General features: G+C 35.8%; 1 protein-coding gene across 2 annotated transcripts in view; it reads right to left on the reverse strand.

Annotated features, from left to right (window-relative positions):
- Nucleotides 1-1,858: 1,858 nt before the first annotated feature.
- Nucleotides 1,859-23,456, reverse strand: part of UBTD2 (ubiquitin domain containing 2) — a 52,794-nt gene continuing 31,196 nt past the window's right edge. For both annotated transcript variants that reach the window (XM_001370468.5, XM_016424172.2), the window contains 2 exons: nt 19,447-19,683; nt 1,859-2,940 (listed from right to left, as the gene is read on the reverse strand). In XM_001370468.5, the coding sequence (XP_001370505.3) occupies nt 2,543-2,940; nt 19,447-19,683 (635 nt within the window). In that variant the 3' untranslated portion in view covers nt 1,859-2,542. The remainder of the gene's footprint in view (nt 2,941-19,446; nt 19,684-23,456) is intronic.

Here is a 23,456-nt window from a genome sequence, read left to right on the forward strand (position 1 = left end):
CCCCACACTTTTCATTACAATGCAGCAGATCACCCTTAGATTTGTATTCATTTATAATGACAAAACTTATTAAGAGTTCTTAGCTTATTAAGAATTTCTCTTAGCCAAGAGAAACGGGGACATTTTAAAATATTTTTTAAAGTTAAAAAAAAAAACCAACCCTACATGCTCAAGTTATACACACCATCTTAATCCAGCATTAGAATAGTTTTTTTTTTCTTTAAACCTTTAGCTTCTGACATTGAATCAATAACTGAGAATCAGTTCCAAGGCAGAAGAGCAGTAAGGGCTAGGCCATGGGAGTTAAGTGACTTGCCCAGGGTCACAACAGCTATGGAGTGTCTGAGGCCAGATCTCTGGTCTCCAGGCTTGGCTCTCTATCCACTGAGCCACTTAGCTGCCCCTTTGAATAGTCTATTAACCATTAAAGAAGCACCATGGTTTCTTCAGCCAGGTTATTTCTAATCATACCCAAAGAACTGTTATTGAACATGTAACTTCCTTTCAAACAAAACCAAACCCATAAGAGAGCCTGCAATCCCTTCAAGAGATAAACTACTTCCATGAATGGATTTTAAAATGTACTGAAGTGCAATATATCTGAACTTCTTTCCCCCAACCACCAAGACTAAGGAATAGTGAAGTTCCCCGTGGCATGCAAATGAACAAATGAGATTCAATTCCTTGATTGTAGGAGTGTTAATCAAAGTAACATTACACTGGGCTCCATTCCCCAGTGCCTAACAATCACAACACTTCAATCTTCTCTTGAATTCCAGGCTTTGAGCAGACCAGAGAGTTGCAGCCACAATCTTAAGGCAATTGAATAAAGGAGAGATTTAAACATAGCTCATTTTTTTTTAAGAAACATGTTACAATAGATATAGATATCTCCTCTCTAGTCATCAAACACTATTCTCAGGCCACTTAAAATTAACTTCTTTTTTATTGTTAAAGTGAACAAAGCTTACTATCTGAATTATTTGAAGCTAACAGTATGTATTAGCTCCCTTGCCACTTAGCAAATCAGTTAGCCCACCATCTCAATCTCTGGTAGCTTGAACTAAGGCCAGGATACACCTCACAAACCAAGTGAACCAAAAGGTTTTTTGGTCTCTCATTCTCAGGGGTTTCCTTATGTATATACTAACCAAGAAAGCATGATGGAGAAAAATTTCCACCCAGTATGACTAGAAAAAATGAATAGTGAACTAAGAAGTATTCGAGAAAAGCATGCAATGTCTATTGTATAAAGCAGTGCATCAGTGAACTGTTTTTAGTGCTGGTGTTTAAATGAAGTCAGGAAATCTTTCACACTGAGTGGTTAAAACAAGGAATGTGCTTTGTAACGTGTTAAGCACTACAGAAATATGAGCTACTATCTGATGACTAGAATGAAATAGGCACAATTCTCCTCTCAGGCACAGGTGAAATGGGCAGTCCTTACATTCTTCTTGCAAGGAAGAGAGAAAAGGGAGACTCATTCCACCATCCTGTGAGAACATCCAGTCTCACTGTTCACAGGAAGCCCATTCAGTCCTGAAACAGAGTCTTGCTCAGGGTTCATAGGAGAATGGGCTGATGTAGCCTTATGCTGATTCTCATTCCCAACAAAGATGCCCCTCACATTGTTCTATAGGGAAGAACACATATACTTACTTCAAAGCAGTTGTGTATTTTGAGGCACAAGCTGCCATGACTGCTAGTTTTTCCTCCCCCAGCCAGGAGTAGCAAAGGTATTAGGAGTGGCCTCCTGAGGCTAAAGGTGAAAAAAGAGGTCAATAATTCAATAGATATTTTCAGATATCATTGAGGCAGGAGGATAAATGAACTGTGAATCAAATACAGTACAATATGAGAGATTTTACCGTATTTACTAAATTATTGCCTAGTGCTCCAGAAGTCAGTAACAGCATAAGGCTGCCTACCACCAGCTTGATAGAAAGTACCAAAATTTGTTGGTATGAACATTAAAAAAAAAAATCTCAACACATGGAGAAAGGGAAAGCAATGCTGAAACACAATGCTAGGGATTTTCCCCCCTTTTACCCCCTTGATGGATGAGTTATCAATAACAGCAGTTAAAAACAGAACAGAAATATCATAAATACTGCACCTCCATTGCCATCAAAGAAGTTGCATTTGGGGACAAATTACGCAGTAGGAATTTTTTGAAACAGCATAATTTGTTTTGTTTTAAAAAATTATTCTGAATTCCAAAGGTGCTGTTCTTCATGGATGGCTGCTTTATTCAAAGTCCAAATCACTTAAACAAAGCCATTTATGTTGGGTTTCTGTTTTGTTTTTCTAATAAATGGTTATCTATTTTATTTGTTGACTCTTGCATTTGAAATGGCAATCACATGAGTCTCAAGGGCTGGCTCTTTGTGTTTTATTTTTTGTATAGATCTCCATCACAGATGGAATTTTTCATTGGTCATTCCTCAGAATCCATCATGGGCAAATAAGGGCAGTGAAAATAAATTTCACGCCATAAAAGAGGAAAAACCAAAAGATGAGAAAACCAGCCAACAAAACCAGTTCAGTTCTCAACTGGTGTTGGATTTTGCAAGGGCTGGCTCACGATAACCTGTACTACATAGTCCTTTGGGATCTTCAATTCTTCCAGTTTCATTTTATCAGTGAGTGGCCTGCCTGAAAAGAACCAGCGCTGACTACTTGGTTCCACTCCTTCCACAGCATTCAATCTCCTCTTCATGTGGTATACTGTGTCTGTACTACGAGCCAAAAGTTTGAGATCTTTGCCTGTGGAAAGACGTAAACGGAGTTGACATTCATATCCAGAATTTGGTGGTGGGTCGGGAATATCCAGAGTCTCTATATCACTCTTTTCTTCTATCATGTTGATTGGTGGGGCCAAGCAGTAGACTGGAAGTTGATATCTGTTTCCCAGTTCATCATAACACTCCGTAAGGGCACCTTAAAAAAAGAGGGAAAAAGAAAAGCAACAGTGATCTAAATTAATTCATTGTGCCATATATACTTTGGGAAATTCTCAAGTTCACCTCTTAGTGTCTTCTGTAGTCAATATAATATAAAATTGTGATGTCAACCTGCTAGCTCATTAGCATTGATAGATAAAAACCAGAAAGGTTAATTATTATTATCTAGTTTTCAATTCAATTAAAAAATATCTATTACGCACCTGTGTTCAAGATGCTATGCTTGGAGACGTGGAATTCTCATCAGAAATGGCTCCAAAAAGGAGTAACATGCATACTCAATGGGACTTTCCCCAATCGGGAAGTAGGAGGAAAACAGACTGAGGGAGCTGACAGAAGGGAAGACAGAGGCCAGAAATAAAACAGACATTTGAGAAGGAACAAGGGGGGAAAAAGAGAAAGAGGGGAAAAAAAAAGAATGAAGGAAAATTTACAGTTAATATTTAAAACTATGAATGCGAATAGGATGAACTCACCATAAAATAGAAGGGGATAGCAAAATGTATTAAAAAACAGAAACCAACAATATGTTGTTCACAAGAAACACTTGAAACAGAGACAAATATAGAACAAAAATGAAGGGGGGGGAAGCAAAATATTTTACCTGAGGTTAAAAAAAAATTTAGAAGTAGCAATCATGATCTCAGACTAAACAAAAACAGACCTATTTAATAGAGATAAGGGAAACTACGTTTTGCTAAAAATTACCATAGATAATGAAGTAATACTAAACTTATATGCACCAAATGGTAGAGCATCCAAATTTTAAAAGGAAAAATTAAGTGAGTTATCTTAGGAGAAAAAATAGTAAAACTAAGCTAGTGGGGTGCCTTAACTTTCCCCTCACAGAACTAGACAAATCCTAACCATAAGGTAAACAAGAAGGAAATAAGGAGATGAATAGAATTTTTAAAAAGTTAAATATGATAGACCTCTGGGGAAAACTGTATGGGAATAAAAAGAAATATACTTTTTCTCTGCTGTTTGCGGTACCTTCACAAAAATTCACCATGTATTAGAGCATAAAAACTCACAAATAAATGCAGAAAAGCAGAATTATTACAGGTATATTTTCAGAACAAAATACAACAAAAATTACATTCAATAAAGGGCCATAGATAAAAATTTAATTGTAAATTAGGTGATCTAATACTGAGTGAGTGATCTAGTCCTGAATGAGTGGGTCAAAAAACAAATTATCTAAAACAATAATTTCATTAAAAAGAATGACAGTGGGACAACACACCAAAATTTGAGATGCAGCCAAAGCAGAACTTAAGGGAAAATATACATCTCTAAATTTATATATATATATCAATAAAACAAAGAAAAAGTAGATTATTCAAGGCATGGAACTAAAAAACTAGAAAAGGAACAAATTAAAAATCTCTAATTTAACACTAAATTGGAAATTCTGAAAATAAAAAACAGATTAAGTCAAATGTAAGAAAATCATTGAACTAAAAAATAAAAAACTAGGAGCTGGTTTTGTTTAAAAAATCCCAACAATAAAATCATTGGAAATTAAGATAAAAAAACAAACAAAATTATCAGTATCAAAAATAAAAAGGGGTGAATTCATTACCAATTAAGATGAAATTAAAGCAATTATTAGGGGCTATTTTGCCCAATTATATTCCAACAAGTCTAACAATTTAAATGAGAAGCCTTCCTAGTGGGATCAGGGGTGAAGCAAGGATTTCCATTATCAACACTACTCTCAAATACTGTATTAGAAATGTTAGTTTTATAAAAGGAATAATAAAGTGGAGGAGTTCCATGGAGACTGGAACAACCTCCAGGAAGTGATGCAGATCGAGAGGAGCAGAACCAGGAGAACATTGTACACAGAGACTAATACACTGTGGTATAATCAAACATAATGGACTTCTCCATAAATGGTGGTGTAATGTCCCTGAATAAGTTGCAGGGATCCAGGAGAAAAAAACACCATTCATAAGCAAAGGATAAACTATGGGAGTGGAAACACCGAGGAAAAACAACTGCCTGAATACAGAGGTTGAGGGGACATGACAGAGGAGAGACTCTAAATGAACACTCTAATGCAAATACTATCAACAAAGCAATGGGTTCAAATCAAGAAAACATCTAATGCCCAGTGGACTTACGCGTTGGCTATGGGGGGTGGGGGCGTGGGGGGGAGGAAAAGAAAATGATCTATGTCTTTAACGAATAATGCTTGGAAATGATCAAATAAAATATATTAATAAAAAAAAAAGAAATGTTAGTTTTAGCAATAAGACAAGAAAAAGAAGTTGAAGGAATAAGAGTAGGCAACGAGGAAACAAAACTATCACTCTTTGCAGATGTTATGATGGTATATATACTCAGAAAACACAGGAATTCTATATGAACATAATTATAAAATATTTTCATACAAAGTCAGATCTAACCAATTAGAGAAATATTCATTGCTAATGGTAAACTGAGCCAACATAACAAAAATGACCTAAATTAATTTACCTATTCAATGCCATCCAATTCAAGCTACCAAAAATTATTTTATAGAGCTAGAAAAACTAATAACAATATTTATCTGGAAGAAAGCTCAAGAATATCAAGGGAATCAATGAATTAAGTAAACAATACAGAGTAGTAAGTGACCACAGTAATCCAGTATTTGATAACAAAGATCAACTGGAAAACATTTTGGTAGAAACTAGATAATAGACCAACATCTCATACCATGTACTAAGATTTTGTCAAAATGGTGCATAGGACATAAAGGGGGCTCTCCTAAATAAATTAGGGGAGCATGGAAAATTTTGTCACATCTATGAATAAGGGAAGACTTTATGCCCAAAGAAGAGAAGTATTAGGGAATATAAAATGGTTAGTTTTGAATAAATTAAATTTAATAATTTTGAAGCAAACAAAACCCATGCTAAAATTAGAAGGGAAACAGGAAACTGAGGATAAATTTTTTACAAGAAGTTTCTCTGATAAAGGCCCTTTTTCTCAAATATATAGAGAATTGAGACAAATCTGTAAAAACATTAGTCATATCCCAATTGATAAATGGTCTATGAATATAAACAGGCAGCTTTCCTATCAAGTTATCAAAGCTGTCTCTAGTCATATGAAAAAAATGCCCTAAATCACTAATGATCAGAAAAATGCAAATTACAACAACTCTGGGGTATCACCTCACAGCTATCAGATTGACTAATATGACAGAAAAGGAAAATGATAAATGTTGGAGAGATTTGAAAAAATTGGGACAGTCATGCTCTGTTGGTGAAGTTGTGAACTGGTCTAACCATTCTAGAGAACTATTTAGAACCATACCCAAAGGGCTATAAAACTGTACATACCCTTTGACTGTGATTAAATTTAAAAGTAGGTGAGAGGAGAGTTAATCCCATCTTCACATGACCCAGCAATACCACCACAATAGGTCTGTATATCAAAAAGACCAAAAGAAAGCGAATTACAGCAGCTCTTTTTGTGATGGCAAAGAATTGGAAATTAAGGGACTGCCCATTAATTGGAGAATGACTGATCAAGTTGTGGGATATGATTGTGATGGATTTTTGTGCTATAAAAAATGAACAGAATGCTTAAAAAAAAACAACTAGAAAAGTTCATATTAACTGATGAAAAGAGAAGTGAGCAGAACTAGGAGAACACAGAAACACTGTACGTTGATCAACTGTGAATGAATTAGCTATTCTCAGCAATATAAAAGACCCAAGACAATTCTGAAGGATTTATGATGAAAAAATGCTGCCACCTCTGGAGAAAAAACTGATGGAGTCTGAATGCAGCCTGAAGCACATTTAAAAATTTTTTTTATTTTTCTTGTTGGTGTTTTTCTTTTGCAACATGACTCACTGGTATGTTTTGCATGATTATATAAGTATAATCAAATGGCTCACCTTTTCAAGGAGGGAAGAGGGCTGGAGGAAGAGATTGAATTTGAAATTATAATTTTTTCCCTTTAAAATTTTATTTTATTTTGTTTTTCCCATGGTTACATGATTCTTCTTGTCTCCCACCCCTTTTTCCCCTCCCAAAGTTGACAAGCAGAAATTCCAAATTTTTAAAAATTAAGCAGTTAACCAATTTTAACATGTAATTAAGAAAACAAAATAAAAATTAGAAGGAAACTACATAAAAAGATGCTGTGCCTGGCTTTATGAATATGAAGATAATAACGCACTCCCTATTTTCAATAATCTGAATTCAAGACAATAAAGATGTATATGTTTAAATATAAAAAAGGTATGGGGCAACTTGACAGTGTAATGGAGAGAGCTCTGAGAGGGGAATCAATAAAACCTGTTCAAATCTGTCCTCAGACTCTTAGTAGCAATGTAACCCTAGGAAAATTATTTAACCTTGTTTGTCTCAGTCTCCATATCTGTAAAATGACCTGGAGAAAGAAATAGCAAACTTGGCCAAGAAAACCTCAAATGGGGTGATAGGGAGTTAGACACAACTGAAATGACTCAACAAGACAAAAAAGGTAGAATATAACAGAGACAAAGATAAAATCCATACAAAATTCTTTAGGAAGAAAATGTTTACTTTGGTGGATTCAGGGAAGTTTCATGGGGGAAATGATAGGCATTTCAACAGACAGAGATGAGGGCATTTCCAAGTACCTGATTACATTGAAGCAAGAGATCAGCAAATCTTCCAATTTTATTGTTAGAATCAATTTTAAAAGGGTATCCAAATTTAAAGCCTGAAGCGATATCTGTTTTTAAAAAATCAACCTTACAGCCAAAACAACACTCATCATTGGAGTGTTTACATATCCTTCACTACTTAAAGGGGATGCATGGTAGATTATAAAAAGCACAGGACTAAAAGAAAGGAAACCTAGGTTTCTAGTCTTAATTTTGCTACTGTATAACCTTAGGCAAGTCAATTAAATTCTGAGTTTTCCTATTATGTCAAGTAGAGGGGAGACTAGATGATATCTAAGGGAGTCAGAGGAAACCACATTTAAAATTCTATGATAGCTATGATATGCTCTTTGATTCTTACAGATTCCCAGCTGTCTTCAACTTGATGCAGCATAAAAGATATCAATAGCACAACTCTTAGAAAAATGATGTTTCTCCTAAAGCTAGTTAACTGATATACAACATACCAACAAGGTTAACAGGATGGCAAAGGGTAGGGAGGATATGAGGGAATGAGGTAAATAAATTTAGGTTTCTGACTAGCTAGCTCAGGAAAAAAAGAATTTGTCCTACTGAATTATTAATGGCTAATTTCAAGTTAAAGATCAACAAACTAAGGGCCATTTCCTTTTGGAAAGGTAATGGGTTGCTCTAATGAGCTTTCTGTTGTGACCTTGCCTAGATTTCAACATGAACACCAGACTGCCAGTGGTGGTTTCATTTAAAAATTATTATATAAAACCACAGCCTTAAATAGCAATAGTTGGGCAGATTTCCACTTCATGGATTAGAGACATTTGGGGGGATAAGTAGATAAGCTATAAAATGGATTTCTACAATTTAGTATATTAAGTATTGAAGAGATACAGAATCCCTGTGCAATTCTTGTTAGAGTTTGAATTACTCAGAGTTAGAGAAGGGGGACAGAGACTCTTATCTCTAACTAACTTTAAATAGGCAAAGGTTATTAATGTATAATTTTATCAATGTAGAGAACTCTCCTGCCAATGTAAATAAGCAACTTGTTAAACTTTTAGTCTTAAGAGAATTGACTGAGAATACTGAGAAATTGACTGATTTGTACAAGGATAGCATGGCAAGTGCTAGGTGGTGCAACTGAGCACTGGGCCTGAAGTCAGGAAGATGTGTGTTTAAACCCAGTCTTAGACAATTAATAGTTGTGTGATCCTAGGCTGTTTGCCTCAGTTTCCTCATCAAAAACAAGTTAGAGAAAGAAATGGCAAACCATTCTAATATCTTTGTTTAAAAAATCCCAAAAGATTAAACAATGACTAGGCCAGAGCCAGACAATTAGCTGACCTTTTGAGATGGTTCATTAGATGGGTCAGGATAGCAGCAAAAAGCTTTGTGATGAGTTTTACACTCTGGCCACCGATCACCTGTCCTATGTGCTTGGAAGCATTATTCAAACTACAACATTTCTCACCCATTAATCTAAACACTCTGTTATGACACCAAAAATACGAATCTAGTCTAAATACATATCATTAGACATTGGTCTCCACGTAACAGGATCTGATATGTTACATTTATTCTTTGTTCCTATGAATTTACATAGGGCTATTTATGCACACAGTCCTGTTTATAAATTTACTCAGAACACTGCATCATGGATTAAAAGGGAGAAGAAATCTGAGATCATCTGAAGAGAGCCTTCATTTTACAGATAATTGTAGTAAGATTCAATGGCTTCTCTTTGTTTTATGGTCACATCCTGGTTATAAGGGGAGAGGGAATAGAAAGAAAAGTATATAGAGTGCAAATCCTATATCAAAAATGACTCAACACATATCTCAAAGTCATCATGGGTCATAAGCATCAATTCAATGCATTAAAAGCATTTTGAAAAACTTAAAGTGCTATATAAGTTGCAGTTATTACTTACCTTACTGGATCCTTACAATAACCCTCTGAGCCAGATATTATTTCTGTTTTTCCAGAAGAAGAAAAGTAGGGCTTAGAGGTTAAGTGATTTGTCTGTAATTACATATGCCAGAGGTAGAACCTTCAACTGGCAGCTCCTCAGAAAGGAAGTGGATTGCTTGGACTGAGATTCAGAAAACCTGAATTCTAGTCCCAGTTTTCCTATGAACAAGCTATATCACTTCTGGCAAATCTTTGGGCCTCACCTATAAATGAAGAGATTGAACTAATTTCTTCCAGAAAGTAAGTAGCATAATAGATTAGCCTCAGGAAGACCCAACTTCAAATTCAGCCTAGACATTTACCAGCTATAGTATATATATAGTGACCCTGGGCAAATCACTTAACCTCTGTCTGAATTTTCTTCTCTGTAAAATGGGGCTAATAACAGCAACACTTACCTCCCAGTATTTTTGTGAAGATAAATGAGACAGTATTTATAAAGTGTCTTACAAGTCCTAAAATGTATATAAATGCTAGCTATAATAAATCATCACTTCTCTGGTCACTGAGTGAAAAAGTGATTTATTTGATTTTCTAGGTTTAGTTGAAATGATTAACATATTACCAGTGTTGTGAGATATTATGACACTTCTGGTTTCAGAGTCAAGATGGTGGAGTAGAAGCAGGGAAGCTGGAAACCACCATGAGAATCCCCTCCAACCAATCTTAAAATAACAGCACAAAAAGGAATGCAGGAGTAAAAGAACCAACAAGGGGACAGAGTGAAGTAACATTCAAGAAGAGAAAAACCTAAAAGGTAGGTGGGGAACATCTGGGGCACTGGGGTGAGAAGGAGCACAGCCAGCAGGAGGCTACAGCAAGGAGTGAAGAGCAAGCTTCCCTCCACCTGGTATGCCAGATTCTGAACCTGAGCCCAAGGCAACATCCAGGCCCTGAGAGCCTATCTGGGCAGAGAAGAGGTCCAAGCCAAGGCACAAATCCTGAGGTTCCGAGCAAACCTACAGTGGGAGCCTGGAATCCCAGCCCAGGGCAAGACCTGATCAAGCCCACAGTGAGACCAAAAGCCTACATACACCCAAGAATTTCAACCATCAGCAGCCTCAAGAGTTAATTGAGAGGTTGAGGGGATATGACTGAGGAGAGACTCTAAATGAACACTCTAATGCAAATACCAACAACAGGGAAATGGGTTCGAGTCAAGAACACATGTGATAACCAGTGGAATCACACGTTGGCTATGGGAGGGGTGGTGGGGAGGAAAAGAAAATGATCTTTGTTTCCAGTGAATAATGTTTGGAAATAACCAAATAAAATAATGTTTAAAATAAAAAAAAAAGTTAATTGAATCAGCAGTGGGAGGTGGTTCTCAGAGCTCCCAGCCCTCAGGCCATCATACCATCTTGGTAGAACTGAACCTGGCAGAAACCCAGAAATAAATCTAAGGGTAGCATCAAGGAAGGACTGAAGCTTAACAGGGTACTCTAACCTCCCAGAGAACAGAGCCTACCTATAAAAAGGTTGGAAAAATGAGCAGACAAGAAAAAAAGCACCTAACTATAGAGAATTTTTATGGAGACAAAGAGCAAGGCACAGACACAGAAGGGGATAGTGAAAGCAAAGCTAACACATGCAAAGTCCAAAAGAAAAATGTGCATTGGACAGATTCTGGAAGAGCTCAAAGAGAATTTCAAAAAGCAGTTAAGAGAGACAAAGGGAAAAATGGGGAAGAGAAATAAAAGTAATGCAAGAAGAAATGGGCCAGATGAGAAAGGAGGCTCAAAAGCTGATTCCCTAATAATTAGAATTGGGCAACTAGAAGCTAATGATATGAGACATCAAGAAGCAATAAAACAACGAAAAAAAATGGAAGAAAATATGAATTATCTCATTGGAAAAAAAAACTGACTTAGAAAATAGATCCAGGAGAGACACTTAAAGCCATGATCAAAAAAAAAAAAACAAAAATCAAAAACCACAACTTAGACATCATAATTTAAGAAATAATCAAAGAAAACTGCCCAGATGTTCTTGAACAAGAAAATAAAATAGAAATTGAAAGAATCCACAGATCACTTCCAGAAAGAAATCCTCAAATAACAACCACCATTGTTGCACAGTGAATGCTGTCAAATGGATTTTTAATTGTTGTGAGCAAAATATGCATGGGAATTAACTTTTGTGTATTTCCTTTAAACAATATACACATGAAACTATATGAATGATCCCTGACTCATTACCAAATATGGAAGAAGCATTTGATTTTCAGGGTCTGTTGATTTAAATTCAGTAATATTTTATTTTTTCCCAATTACATATAAAAACAATTTTTACATTCATTTTCTAACATTTTGAGTTCCCAATTCTCCCTTTCCCGCCAAGACTTCGTCTCTCCTTGAAATGATGAGCAATTTGATATAGGTTATATGTGTGCTATTATGCAAAACATATTTCTATATTTGTCATGGAATGGAAAAAGATAAAAAAAATCCAGGAAGATAATAAAGTGAAACATTGTATGCTTCAGTCTATATTCAGACTACATCTGTTCCCTCTCTGGAGGAGGATAACATTTTTTATCATAAGTCCTTTGGAGTTGTCTTGGACAACTGTATAAGCATTGGTTTTACTGAGCTCAAAAAAAAAATAATAACAAAATGCATTCAGAAGAACAAAAGGTAAAGAATATCAAAGGAATTAACAAAAAAATAAAGGAAGTTAGTCTATATTATAAAGTATTAATTATCAAAACTATCTGGTACTGGATAAGAAAAGCAGATCAGTGGAACAGAACATACAACAAACAGTAGTAAAAAAAAGATAGTAATTTTGTGTTTGTGACAAAAGTAAAGATCCAAATTTTAGGGATAAGAATTCATTATCTAGTAAAAATGGTTGGAAAAACTAGAAAGCAATCTGGCAGAAACTAGATATAGATCAATATCTAATACCATTTACCAAGATAAACAAAATGGATATATTATGTAGGCATAAAGGAAATATCATAAATAAATCAGAAGAGGGAAAATATTACCTATCAGAAGTATAGATAGGGGAAGAATTTATGAATAAACAAGAGAAATAAAAATTATTGTATAATGTAAAATGGATCATTTTGAATACATTAAATAAAAAAGGTTTTGAACAAATAAAACTAATGTAGCCAGGATTAGAAGGGGAAAAAAAATGGGGGGAGGGTTGACAGTTTAATTTTTCAGATAGAAATCTCATGCCAAAACTATATAGATACAAATATGAATAATGTGGAAATGGGTTTTGAACAATAATACAGGTATAACCCAGTGAAATTGCTTGTCAGTTATGGGAGGGGGAATCATAACCATGGAAAAATATTCTAAATAAATTAATTTTAAAAACTACATAGAGAATGTAGTCAATTTATTAAGAATATGAGCCCTTCCCCAATTGATAAATGATCAAAAGATATGAACCGACAATTTATGTATAAAGAAATCAAAGCTATTTACAACTCTATAAATGATTTAGACCATTACTGGTTAGAGAAATGTAAATTTAAACAACTCTGAGATATTATCTCACACCTATCAAATTGGCTAAAATGGATAAAATGTTGGAGGGAATGTGGACAAGGGGGAAAATAGTACACTCTGGGTGGAACTGTGAACCAATCCAACTATTTTGGAGAGCAAGCTGGAATTATGCCCAGAGAATTAAAAAACTATGTATACCTTTTGACCAAATATTATCACTATTAGGTTTATTTCCTAAGGTGTCTAGAGGAAAAGAATATTTATGTTCTAAAATACATACAACAGCTCTCTTTGTGGTGGCAAAGAAATGAAAATTGAGGAGATGCCCACCAATTGGGAATGGCTAAACAAGACTGGGAAGGAATATCAATGCATCATAAAAAATGATGTGCAGGTTATTTTTAGAAAAACATGGAAAGACCTACAAAAAATCATGAAGCGAAACAAGCAGAACCAAGTGAACATTCTATACAGCAACACAAATCATGCCTTCTTGTGAAGGGAGGGTAGAAGATAACTGGGAATTTTAAAGTAACAAATAAACATTAAAAAGAAGAGAAAAAAGTCCTGAAAGGAAAAAAAGGTATAGGCCAATGATGGCAAACCTTTTAGAGATGGAGTGCCAGGCAGGCCTTACCTCCCCGCCCCCCCTCCCCGCCCCATGAGTGAGTGCCAGGCACATCCCACCCCCTCTTACCCCATAAAGGGGAGGGAGGAAGCTCTTCCATTGGGTTGCTGAGTGGAGGGGAGGATGAAGTGAGGAATGTCCTCAGTTGAGTGTAGAAAGGGGGAGGGAGTGGCCCAAGTACTCTGTTCCTCTCCGGCTCTGCCAACTTTGAGCTGCTGGACAGAGGAGCAGAGGAAGTGCCCATAGAGCGCACTCTACCTTCCATATCTGGCACCCATTTCATAGTTTGCATCACCGGTATAGGCTGTATGACCAATGTGTATACTAAGCTGAACACTTTAGCTTTTAAGTTATTCACTTGCTCACTCATTAAGCACATTTCATTTAATCAATCTTTATTTATAATGCTTATCCACAAGATAATTGCTAGAGGCATAAACACAAATGTGAATCTCTGCCACCAAGTAAGTTCTTTTATAGATTCTAAATTCAAAATACTTCAAAATAATTCTTCACTAATGATAGTCATGCTTCTTCTTCTTCTTGTAGTCCTATAAACCAGTTAGACAGGAGTAGTACACTTTAAGGCATAGTAAGGTTGACAAGATGATACCTACAACTCTTATTTTCAAGTCACTTTTCAGGCTAAGCAGAGCTTAATCTGGAAAGCAGCTACTAAAATTCTTAGGTCATTCAGGAGTTCTCATATTTAGATATTTATATTACAAAAGGTAGGAATTTAGTAACAAACTCTTATTTTGGATACAGTTCTAATATTTATCATTTAACTGTAATATCATCTTCTGGGTTTCAAATACTTCCATTTCAGATCAAAATTAGAATAACTATAAACATAGACAATACAAAACCATAGGTACACAAAATAAATGAATTTAATTTTAAAACTGCAGTTTACCTTCTTTCCCAAATTAAGTATTTATAACCAAAAAGCATATTCTAGGGCAGTGCAGGAGAAGCAAGTGCAGAGCCAGCACTCAGGGAGCCCAAGGACATTTTTTACATGCCCTGCCCCTCTGTCCACAACTCCCTCAGCTCTTTCCAGTAGGAAGGATGACACAGACAGCTTGAATTTGACCTCTGGGCACTCAAATTCAGAAAAGGTTTGCCAATGCTGTTCTAGGGTCTGTATAAGACAAACTAATTTCTATAGTTTGGTCAGGTCAATTGTTGAATACTACCCTTTAGGCCTCCCATTTGTATCATGCTGGATCCTTTACAGAAACAACATATAGTCACAATGTATCACTTTCTAATACTCTACAATCTGATATGCCAAATCTCATACAATAGCAGAATGGCATTTCTCTCAAACTTCTGAGCAAATTTTAAAAGAAACATGAAAGAAAAATCCCCTACCCCCATTCATACCTAACAAAACAATTATAACTTTACACAACAGCATTCACCAAATGTTAAGCACCCAGTCTATGCCGAACACTGTACTAGGGGGATTGTAGGATTCAGTAGATTTAAGGCACTACCCTACTTTCAAAAAGCTTGTAAACTAGAACATATGCCCATCAAATCTTAAAAACACTTTAAAAAAGTAATTCCCAAATAAGTGGCAACTAATCTAATACAAACTAGAAAGGAAGCTAAGAGGACAAAGAACAAGGAAATTAAGGGTTAGGTAGAATCCCTAAAGGAGGTGAATTATGGATGGCATTTTGGAAAAAGGAAGGGAACATTATGATAAAAATAGGGGAAAAACATTCTAAGCATGGGGAGTGACATGAAGATAGGTAAGTAACTCATGTATAATAGACAACAAGCAGCTTTACTAGAATGGGATGAAAAATCTATGCTATAGAATAACAAATAATGAAATGAGATAGTGGAGAATCATAAAGCTAAAGAATTTGGATTTGGTATAAGAGCAAACTACTTTAAGTTGCCTGGCATAACAAAAACAGGATTTTAAAATTTTTATCAGCTTTCTATAAGAGACAACATGGAGAGGGTACAGCTGGGCGGCTAGCCAGGCCTAGAGATATAGGAGGTCCTGGGTTCAAATGTAACCTCAGACACTTCCCAGCTGTGTGACCCTGGGCAAGTCATTTAAGCCCTATTGCCTAGCCCTTACCACTTTTCTGCCTTAGAACCAATACACAATATTGATTCTAAGACAGAAGGTTAAGAGTTTTTTTTTTTTTAAAAAGAGGCAACATGGAGTAGTGGATGATCAAGGGTTGGCATAGGAACAAGAAAGGGCAGAGTTGTTTCAAGTTTTACCTTTGACATATACTGTGAGACAAAGGGCAAGTCATGTAACTTCTCATGGCCCTTGGCAAGATTATATATTACAGAAAAGAAGTTGATCTGTATCAGTAAGAAAAGAAATAGGTCTGAGAGACTTCTGAAAGTTGGCAGAGTATGATGACAGATTAAGTATGGTAATGTAAAAAAATCTTCAGCTTAAGGTTGCAGAACAATGAATGTATCACTCATAAGTTTAAAAGTTGAAAACTAAAAAGTAATTTAATTTTACTTTAAAATTATTTTTGAAAGTTACCTGAAATGTAGGCAGTAGAAGAATCAAGTCATGTGTAACAGAAATAAATAAAAACAAGTATTTAAAGAGGCCATGGTCAGGTCCAAGGCATGATTTGTAGTTATAATTATCTGATCCATCATTGGTGCTCCTGAGTTGAGTGTACAGGGAGAAAGTCCAATATGGAGATCCCAAAGACTAATAAGCCTGAGGGCACATCCACAGATATGGAACAGTAGGTATAGTGCTAGATCTGGAGTTGGAAGATCTGAGTTCAATTTCAGTATAAGACATTTACTAGATACATGACCCTGGGCAAGTCACTTAATATCAACCTGGCTCAGTTTCCCCATCTATAAAATGAGGGGATTACTTCCTACGCTAGTAGTAAGGAAAAAAAATGAGGTATTTATAAAGTGTTAAATATAGTCGGCATCTTAAACATTTGCAAATTATGACAGTGAAAAGTAAAGAAAGAAGACACCACAGCCATTCTGAAGGGTGCCACTGCTATTCTTTAAGGGTGAGAACTAGAGTATCAGGAGGCCATGATGAGTATCTAGGGGTAAGGGAAGGAAATGAAGAAAGGGGGGAAAGAGTAAAGGTTTGACTAGGAGAATCTCAGCATTTTTAAAAGGAAAAAAAAAAGGATCCTAGCTAGCCTTGATGATGACATAGTGAGTTAAATTTCTTAACTATTTTCTCTTGATTACCAACACATTGGGAGTATATACCAAGTCAAACCTTAAAATTTAGAAAAAGGATGCAGTGACCACCTACCTGTCACTAGGGGGCACAATCAGCAGCAACTGGGTCTAGTAGCTATCAAAGTTACAGGTTAAAGATCAACCTCATCACGGTGTCACATGCAAGATTCTTGCCCCTACACACATCCTTGACAAAGTCTTATCAACAAAGGCAGACAGTTTTTAAGGCTGTCATTTCAGACTGTGACTTTGCCACTCTCTCCCTGGGCTAGGGAGAACCTCAAGAATCCCACTGAAGTTGCATTTTTCTTCAGAAAAATGTTTTACCATGGGAAGAGTGCTTAGAGAGACACAGGGTTTGACCCACAACAACTTTTGAATATTTATTTGAAAAGAAACTTCAGGGAAATGACATATTTTCCCCCTTCTATTTCCTCCTTCATATCTCTCCCTCTCTCTCTCTCTCTCTCTCTCTCTCTCTCTCTCTCTCTCTCTCTCTCTCTCTCTCTCTCTCTCTCTCTCTCTCACCTGTGACTGAGCTGAAGTCAGACAGTTCTTTTGTTTTCTTTATTATTAATAAAACTTTTTAAAATAGAATAGTTATTGGTTATTAATTTTAAAACCCACACTCTCAATCCACCAAGCCACCTACCTGCCCTGACCCATCCTACTATGCTTTGATAACAAGTACCTTGGTCAGGAGGTTATTTAGACTGCAATGTGAAGCTACTTTTTTAAAAAGTGCTTTCTTCCCTAGTATGCCAACAATATTATTCTTTTGCTTTTAAAGTATCTTGGTTAATTTAGGAACACAAAACTGCATTAGGCTCAAAAAACTAACATATTTACTATGTTAGTAAATGTGAAGGCCCTAAGAAATTTGGGATATCATATCCATTTCACAACTTGAGAAAAAACACAAAAAGAGGTCAAGAAAAAAAATTTCCCAATCTTCTATCTTCTCCCTTTTCCTCAACATACCCCCATATCTCTAAAAACAATAAAAGGTTTTCAAAAATAGGTTATAAAAGGTTAAATTAAAAGAGCTAGATATAATTTAGTTATAAAAGAAGATATCTTGAGATTTCAAGAGATCCTTTCTAGAAAAATAGAATACAGTTAATCACTGCTTTCATTCAGAGAAATATTCTAAAATTTGAGAGTAAGGGATTTTGCATAGACTTTAAAAGGAAACTTCTGATTATGAACCTGGGCTACATAAACAATGAAAGCTGAGGGACCTCATTTTTGGCTGATATTGTAATTTTAAAAATCATAGCAACTATCTTTCCAGGATGGTGAGTCTTAGACAAGAAGGAAGACAAGATGAACTCTCAAATATTCTTGCAATCTTGTGATTCTATGAAATTTATTTTATTATCATTATAATTATAATCAGAATCTGCTTTTTTTCATGAATATTAAGCACACATGATTCTTACCCAGTAAGAGTTTTTAAGATGATTTGTAATTTCAGAAAATAAACTAAACCGAACCAAATTTTAGTCCTGGTTATGATGCTGGTTTGTGTAAGCCACTTGCCCTCTATATGATTCAATTTCCAACTGGCAGAAAGGCTTATAAGTAACATTTGTTTTGAGGATATGGCCAGGATTTCTGCATAGTGGCATTATGGTAATCCTCATGGGGGGGGGGGGGGCCTAATTGAGCTTTTAAAGCAGTTTCATAAAATAAATGGGGAAAAAAGACATTATGAAGTAAAGAAGATGAAGATTTGGAAAAGTGGAGAAGATAATACTTTTTTTTTTTTGCAATGCTAGCCATTCATCTGCAATAAAAATGGAACTAGTGAAGGAAGATACTGTTTGATGAAATAATAATCATAAAAATGACTAACATTTACATAGTGCTTACTCAGCACTAGTTATACTTAATTAGTGCCTTATAATGAATCCTCACAACAACCTTGAGAAATAGATATTATTATTCGTTTCCATTTTACAAAAGAAAAACTTAAGCAGAGATTAAGTGGCTTTGCCTAGGAATACTGGGTCACCAGGCTACCTAAGTGGTAAAGGGTGGCAAAACAACCCAAGTTAGATATAAAGCACATTTGGGCTTTGGTTTGGGTTCTCAAATAACTGCTGCACTTCCAGACTAAATGAGAGCAAGAGACCCAATCTATTTTTTAAAAGAACAAAAAGTAAGGGGGCAGTAGGGAGAGAAATGGCAGCAAAGAAAATAAGACAAACATCTGAGGAAGACAGTGAAAAGTTAATGATGTTGTAACTAAAATATTAATTTTTAGTACCCGTATAGGTAGCACTTTCTTAGTGCTTTCTGAGAGCAATAAACATCAAAGAACCATTAGCAGAAAAAGAAACACATATACGTATTATGTCTAGATGAAAGGATGAAAAGAGAAGTGAGGTTCCTTGTTTCACAGAAAAATGTTACACCATCCCAGGATAACAAGAAAAAGAAAAACATTCCTTTTTTTTCCCCTCTTGGGCTGCAAAAATTAGCAGGATGTATATTTTCCCATACCCTCTTACTACTTCTCCACTCCCTCTCTATCTCACCCCCTAGAACACTGAACCTACCATGTGGTAATGTTATATTTGCACCATCAATGATTGCTTGTGCCAGTTCATGATCATTGCTCTCAAATGCATGTGCAGCAGCTTTCAGGGCATCCCAAATTTCTTTACGGCCTTCAAAGGCTGGTGCGGTATCCCAAAATTCATCTCTCTTGCTGCGCAGTTGTCCATCTGTCATGGGATAATCACTTTTCCATTTTGGTTTCTCTTTTTTCAGGGGCTGATTACGACCTAAAGCAACTGGAAAAAAGCAAAAGTCCAGAATTAGAACAAAAGTTTACCAACTTCTTTCTTGTTAATCAATGAACCAAAACACTTAGAATTATACCTAGCTAAAAAATTTCACACTGGCTTCCTAATCCTTGTGGTTTCTAGATTTCTCGAGATAATTCTGGAACAAGAAAAAAAGAAAAAGGGATCCTAACTAATTGTCCAAGGCTTTTGGTCCCACTGATGGAGCCAGTCTGCCAGGGCTCCAATCTCATCAGGTTCCTCTCCATTCAGGGGACTCTCTGGGATAGTCATAAAGAAGTATGCAACTAGTTAACAGTAGCTCGCTGATGTTTCATACTGGGAATTCTTTGGAGAAGCAACAGTGATGGAATAATAAAGAAGGGTAAGGTTCAAATTTTAGCTTAGCTGATAGGGCATATAGCTGTTTAGACGCTAGGTGGTGAAACTGGCATCCACCTACTGTAGTTGTGAAAACAGTGCTATAATTTTTACTTGTCTAGAGTTGTATGGCTAATAATTATCTATACAAGTTTCCTGATTTCATATTTAATCCAAAAAAGAGTAATAAATTAAGAACTATATCCATGCCTTCTGCCACTCTAATGAAATTTCTTCATGTCTTAACAAATACCAGGACACTGAGGAGGTGTCCAAAGACAGTGGTAATACATACAACCAACCATACTGCTAACCCACACTCATAAATGAAAAGAGAGACAGTTTGATGGATGAGAGAAAAGACTGGGTAGGAGGTAGAAATGATAGGAAAAATGAGAAAGGATGCTAGGTGGTAAGGAGTAGGTTGGTAAATGAGTGACAGAGTAGGTGGAGAGAGGGTAAATGGTGAATTTAATGTTCTATATTTAATTGCAAGAGGGAGGCTAATTGTAAGAAGAATAAATCTTGAAATGTCTTTAAAGTAACAATGAAATGATCACTCCCTTGCTGGCCTTAGGCCAAATAAAATCTGGGCCAGACAAAACAATGAATAAAAGAAACTCCATTACCTACCTAGACAATCTCCTATGCTTTCAGTGACTTTCCTTAGATCGTAACAACTGATAATTTGCAATAAACTCTGCATTTAAGACACCTTTAGACTAGGTCACACTCACATCATCTACTCTAGCCAGTTCCACCTACTTCATCTCAGAACAACAGTACATCCTCCTTCTTTGAATGACATGTATGTTTCTAGCATCCTCCCCATTATACTCAATATCCTGATTCACATCAATGCTTCTAAGTTCTCTAGTTGTTTTCCTAAAGTAACCCATATCAGGCATACTCTTTATGAAATGTGCACAGCAAAGTAGAAAACAGCCATGATTACCAGGGAATTGGCATGATAGGGAAGAATACAGAGACTGATTAGTATGAGGGTATACATGTATTCATGTTAGCAACTATAGGCAAGTACTATGACTTGTAGTAACTATAAAAGAAGTTAAGTACAAAATGATTACAGGAAAGAGCAATGGACTTAAAAGAGTGAGATGGCAAATTTCAACTGCAACTGTGGCAAAAACTCACTATAGACAAGTCCTTTACTTCTGAGCCTCAGTTTCTCCATCTATAAAATGAAGGGGTTGGACTCAATTATCTCTAAGGTCCTTTCTAGAGCTAATATTGTATGGCCATATTTAAATACACAGGTACATCAAAATAGTTGAAGCAGACATAAGAAAAGGCATCTAGAAAGATGTCAAAGTAGGTTGAAACCAAAAAGAGATATAATTCAGTAGGTGGAATTTGAGACATGAAAAAATTAGATATTAAATAAGAGAACGTTAGATAAATGAAGTCAAGCAATTTTTACCCTTACCCAAGAGTAGACTACCCAAATTCTTTTTCTTCATGTTTTAGTTGTAAGCTTTTTGGTCATTTCAATCAACAAAAAAAGCCTTTATTAAATGCAGACTATGTTCTAGATACTATGTGAGACACTAGGAATACAAAATAAAAAACAATTCTGTTTATATTGTTAGGGAAAACAATATGAACACAGCTATATAAAATATACATGTTAAGCATAAAGGAAGTTCCTTCAATAGCCTCCAATTTTCTACCAAATTCCTTCCAAGGATATTTCCTTGAAATTTCTCTTTCTGGCTTCTAAAAGCCAAGTTCAAGTCTCACCTTCTGCATGAAGCCTTTTCTTTGTCCACAAGTCTTCACTTATCTCCTTGGTACATTTAGTTTTTATTATATTGAAAATGATTAATGACTCCTTGTTTTAATTCTATTTTTTCCCAGTAAAATTCAGAAACAATTTTTAACATTTGTTTTCTGACATTTTGCAATCCAAATCCTCACCTTCCAATCTTTTCTCCTCTCCCTGAGGTGTGTTACAGATAAAAGAGTGGTTGCCATAAACTATGACCGCAAAAATATGGTTTCAAGACTTTGAATTGTCAAAAGCATAAAGATAATTTTTTGTGTCTTGATTTTATATTAAAATAAAGTGGTCGCCATGGGAAAAATTCCCAAATATGAAATACCCAAGTCAGCTGGGTTTTATGGAGAAAAAGGAGAGAGAATAAGAGAAATGTAGTATGAAGTATGAAGCCTTAAGAGAGAGACTAGTCAGTCTTTTATCAACTCACCACAAGATCCTTCCAAGCAAAACTCTAGTGTTCAAAGAGACCCTCCAGTTTAGCTCAGGAAGCTCAACTAAGTTCAGCCACCAAGAGAGAGACCAGCCTCCAATTCAGCTCCAAAGCTGAATTTACTTCAGCCACTGAGAGAGACTGGCCTCCAGGCCTCCAGGCCTCCAATTCCTTTTTCAGAGGCCTTCTGACCTCCTTTTAAAGAGAATTTTCTCCTTTGTCACCTCCCCTAAGTTTTCACATCTAGAATCACAGTAGAGTCTGAGAAATTTTAAGATTCACAGGTGGCAAGCAATATAAGTTACCCATGTGCTATTATGCAATACATATTTTTGTGAAATAAAACACATAGTGTATATTCAAGAAAAAATTCATGGAGGAAATAAAGTGAAAAATGGTACACTTCAATCTGCATTTAGATTCCGTCAGTTCCTTCTATGGCAGTGGATAGCATTTTTTATCATGCCTCTTGGGGCTGTCTTGGATCCTACTTATAACTCCTAATTACCCACCAACTCACTCTCTGAACTCTTCATATCTCTTTTATGTATCATTTATTATCTGTTGGATTGTATATTAGTGTTATCTCCCCTACTAATGTTGTCAACTCCTTGAGGACAGTAATAACTGTTGGAATATTATTGTGACATAAGGATTTCTAGTGGTCATATAGTACAACTCATACCTGGGGGGAGAAAGGAAATCCCCTCCTCTACAACATGCCATTCAAATGATCACCTAGCATTTGCTTGAAGACAGCCAAATTGCAAGGGGAATCCCTCACTTTCTGAGACAATATATTCAACTTCTGGATAGCTCTAAATTGTTACATTTTTCCTTTTATCAAACCTAAATTTTTCTTTGCAACTTATACCTACTGTTCCTATTATTTTCCCCTCTGGGCTCCAAAAAAATAAGTAATCTCTCTTCCATATAATGAGCCCTTTAAGTATTTGAAGTTCACTGGATCATAAGCCAGCAAGATGGTAAATGAGATAAAGCACAGAACTTAAGAGTCAAAAAGACCCAAGTTCAAATCCTGTGTCAGACCCTTACTAGCTCTGTAACTCTGAGTAAGTCACTTAAATTCTGTGCCCCAGTTTTCTCATCTGTAAAATGAGGATAAGAGCACCTATTTCACGAGATAATTCTAAGAGATCAAGAGATAAC

The sequence above is a fragment of the Monodelphis domestica genome, chromosome 1 (assembly GCF_027887165.1).
Source record: "Monodelphis domestica isolate mMonDom1 chromosome 1, mMonDom1.pri, whole genome shotgun sequence".
Classification (NCBI taxonomy): Eukaryota; Metazoa; Chordata; class Mammalia; order Didelphimorphia; family Didelphidae; genus Monodelphis; species Monodelphis domestica.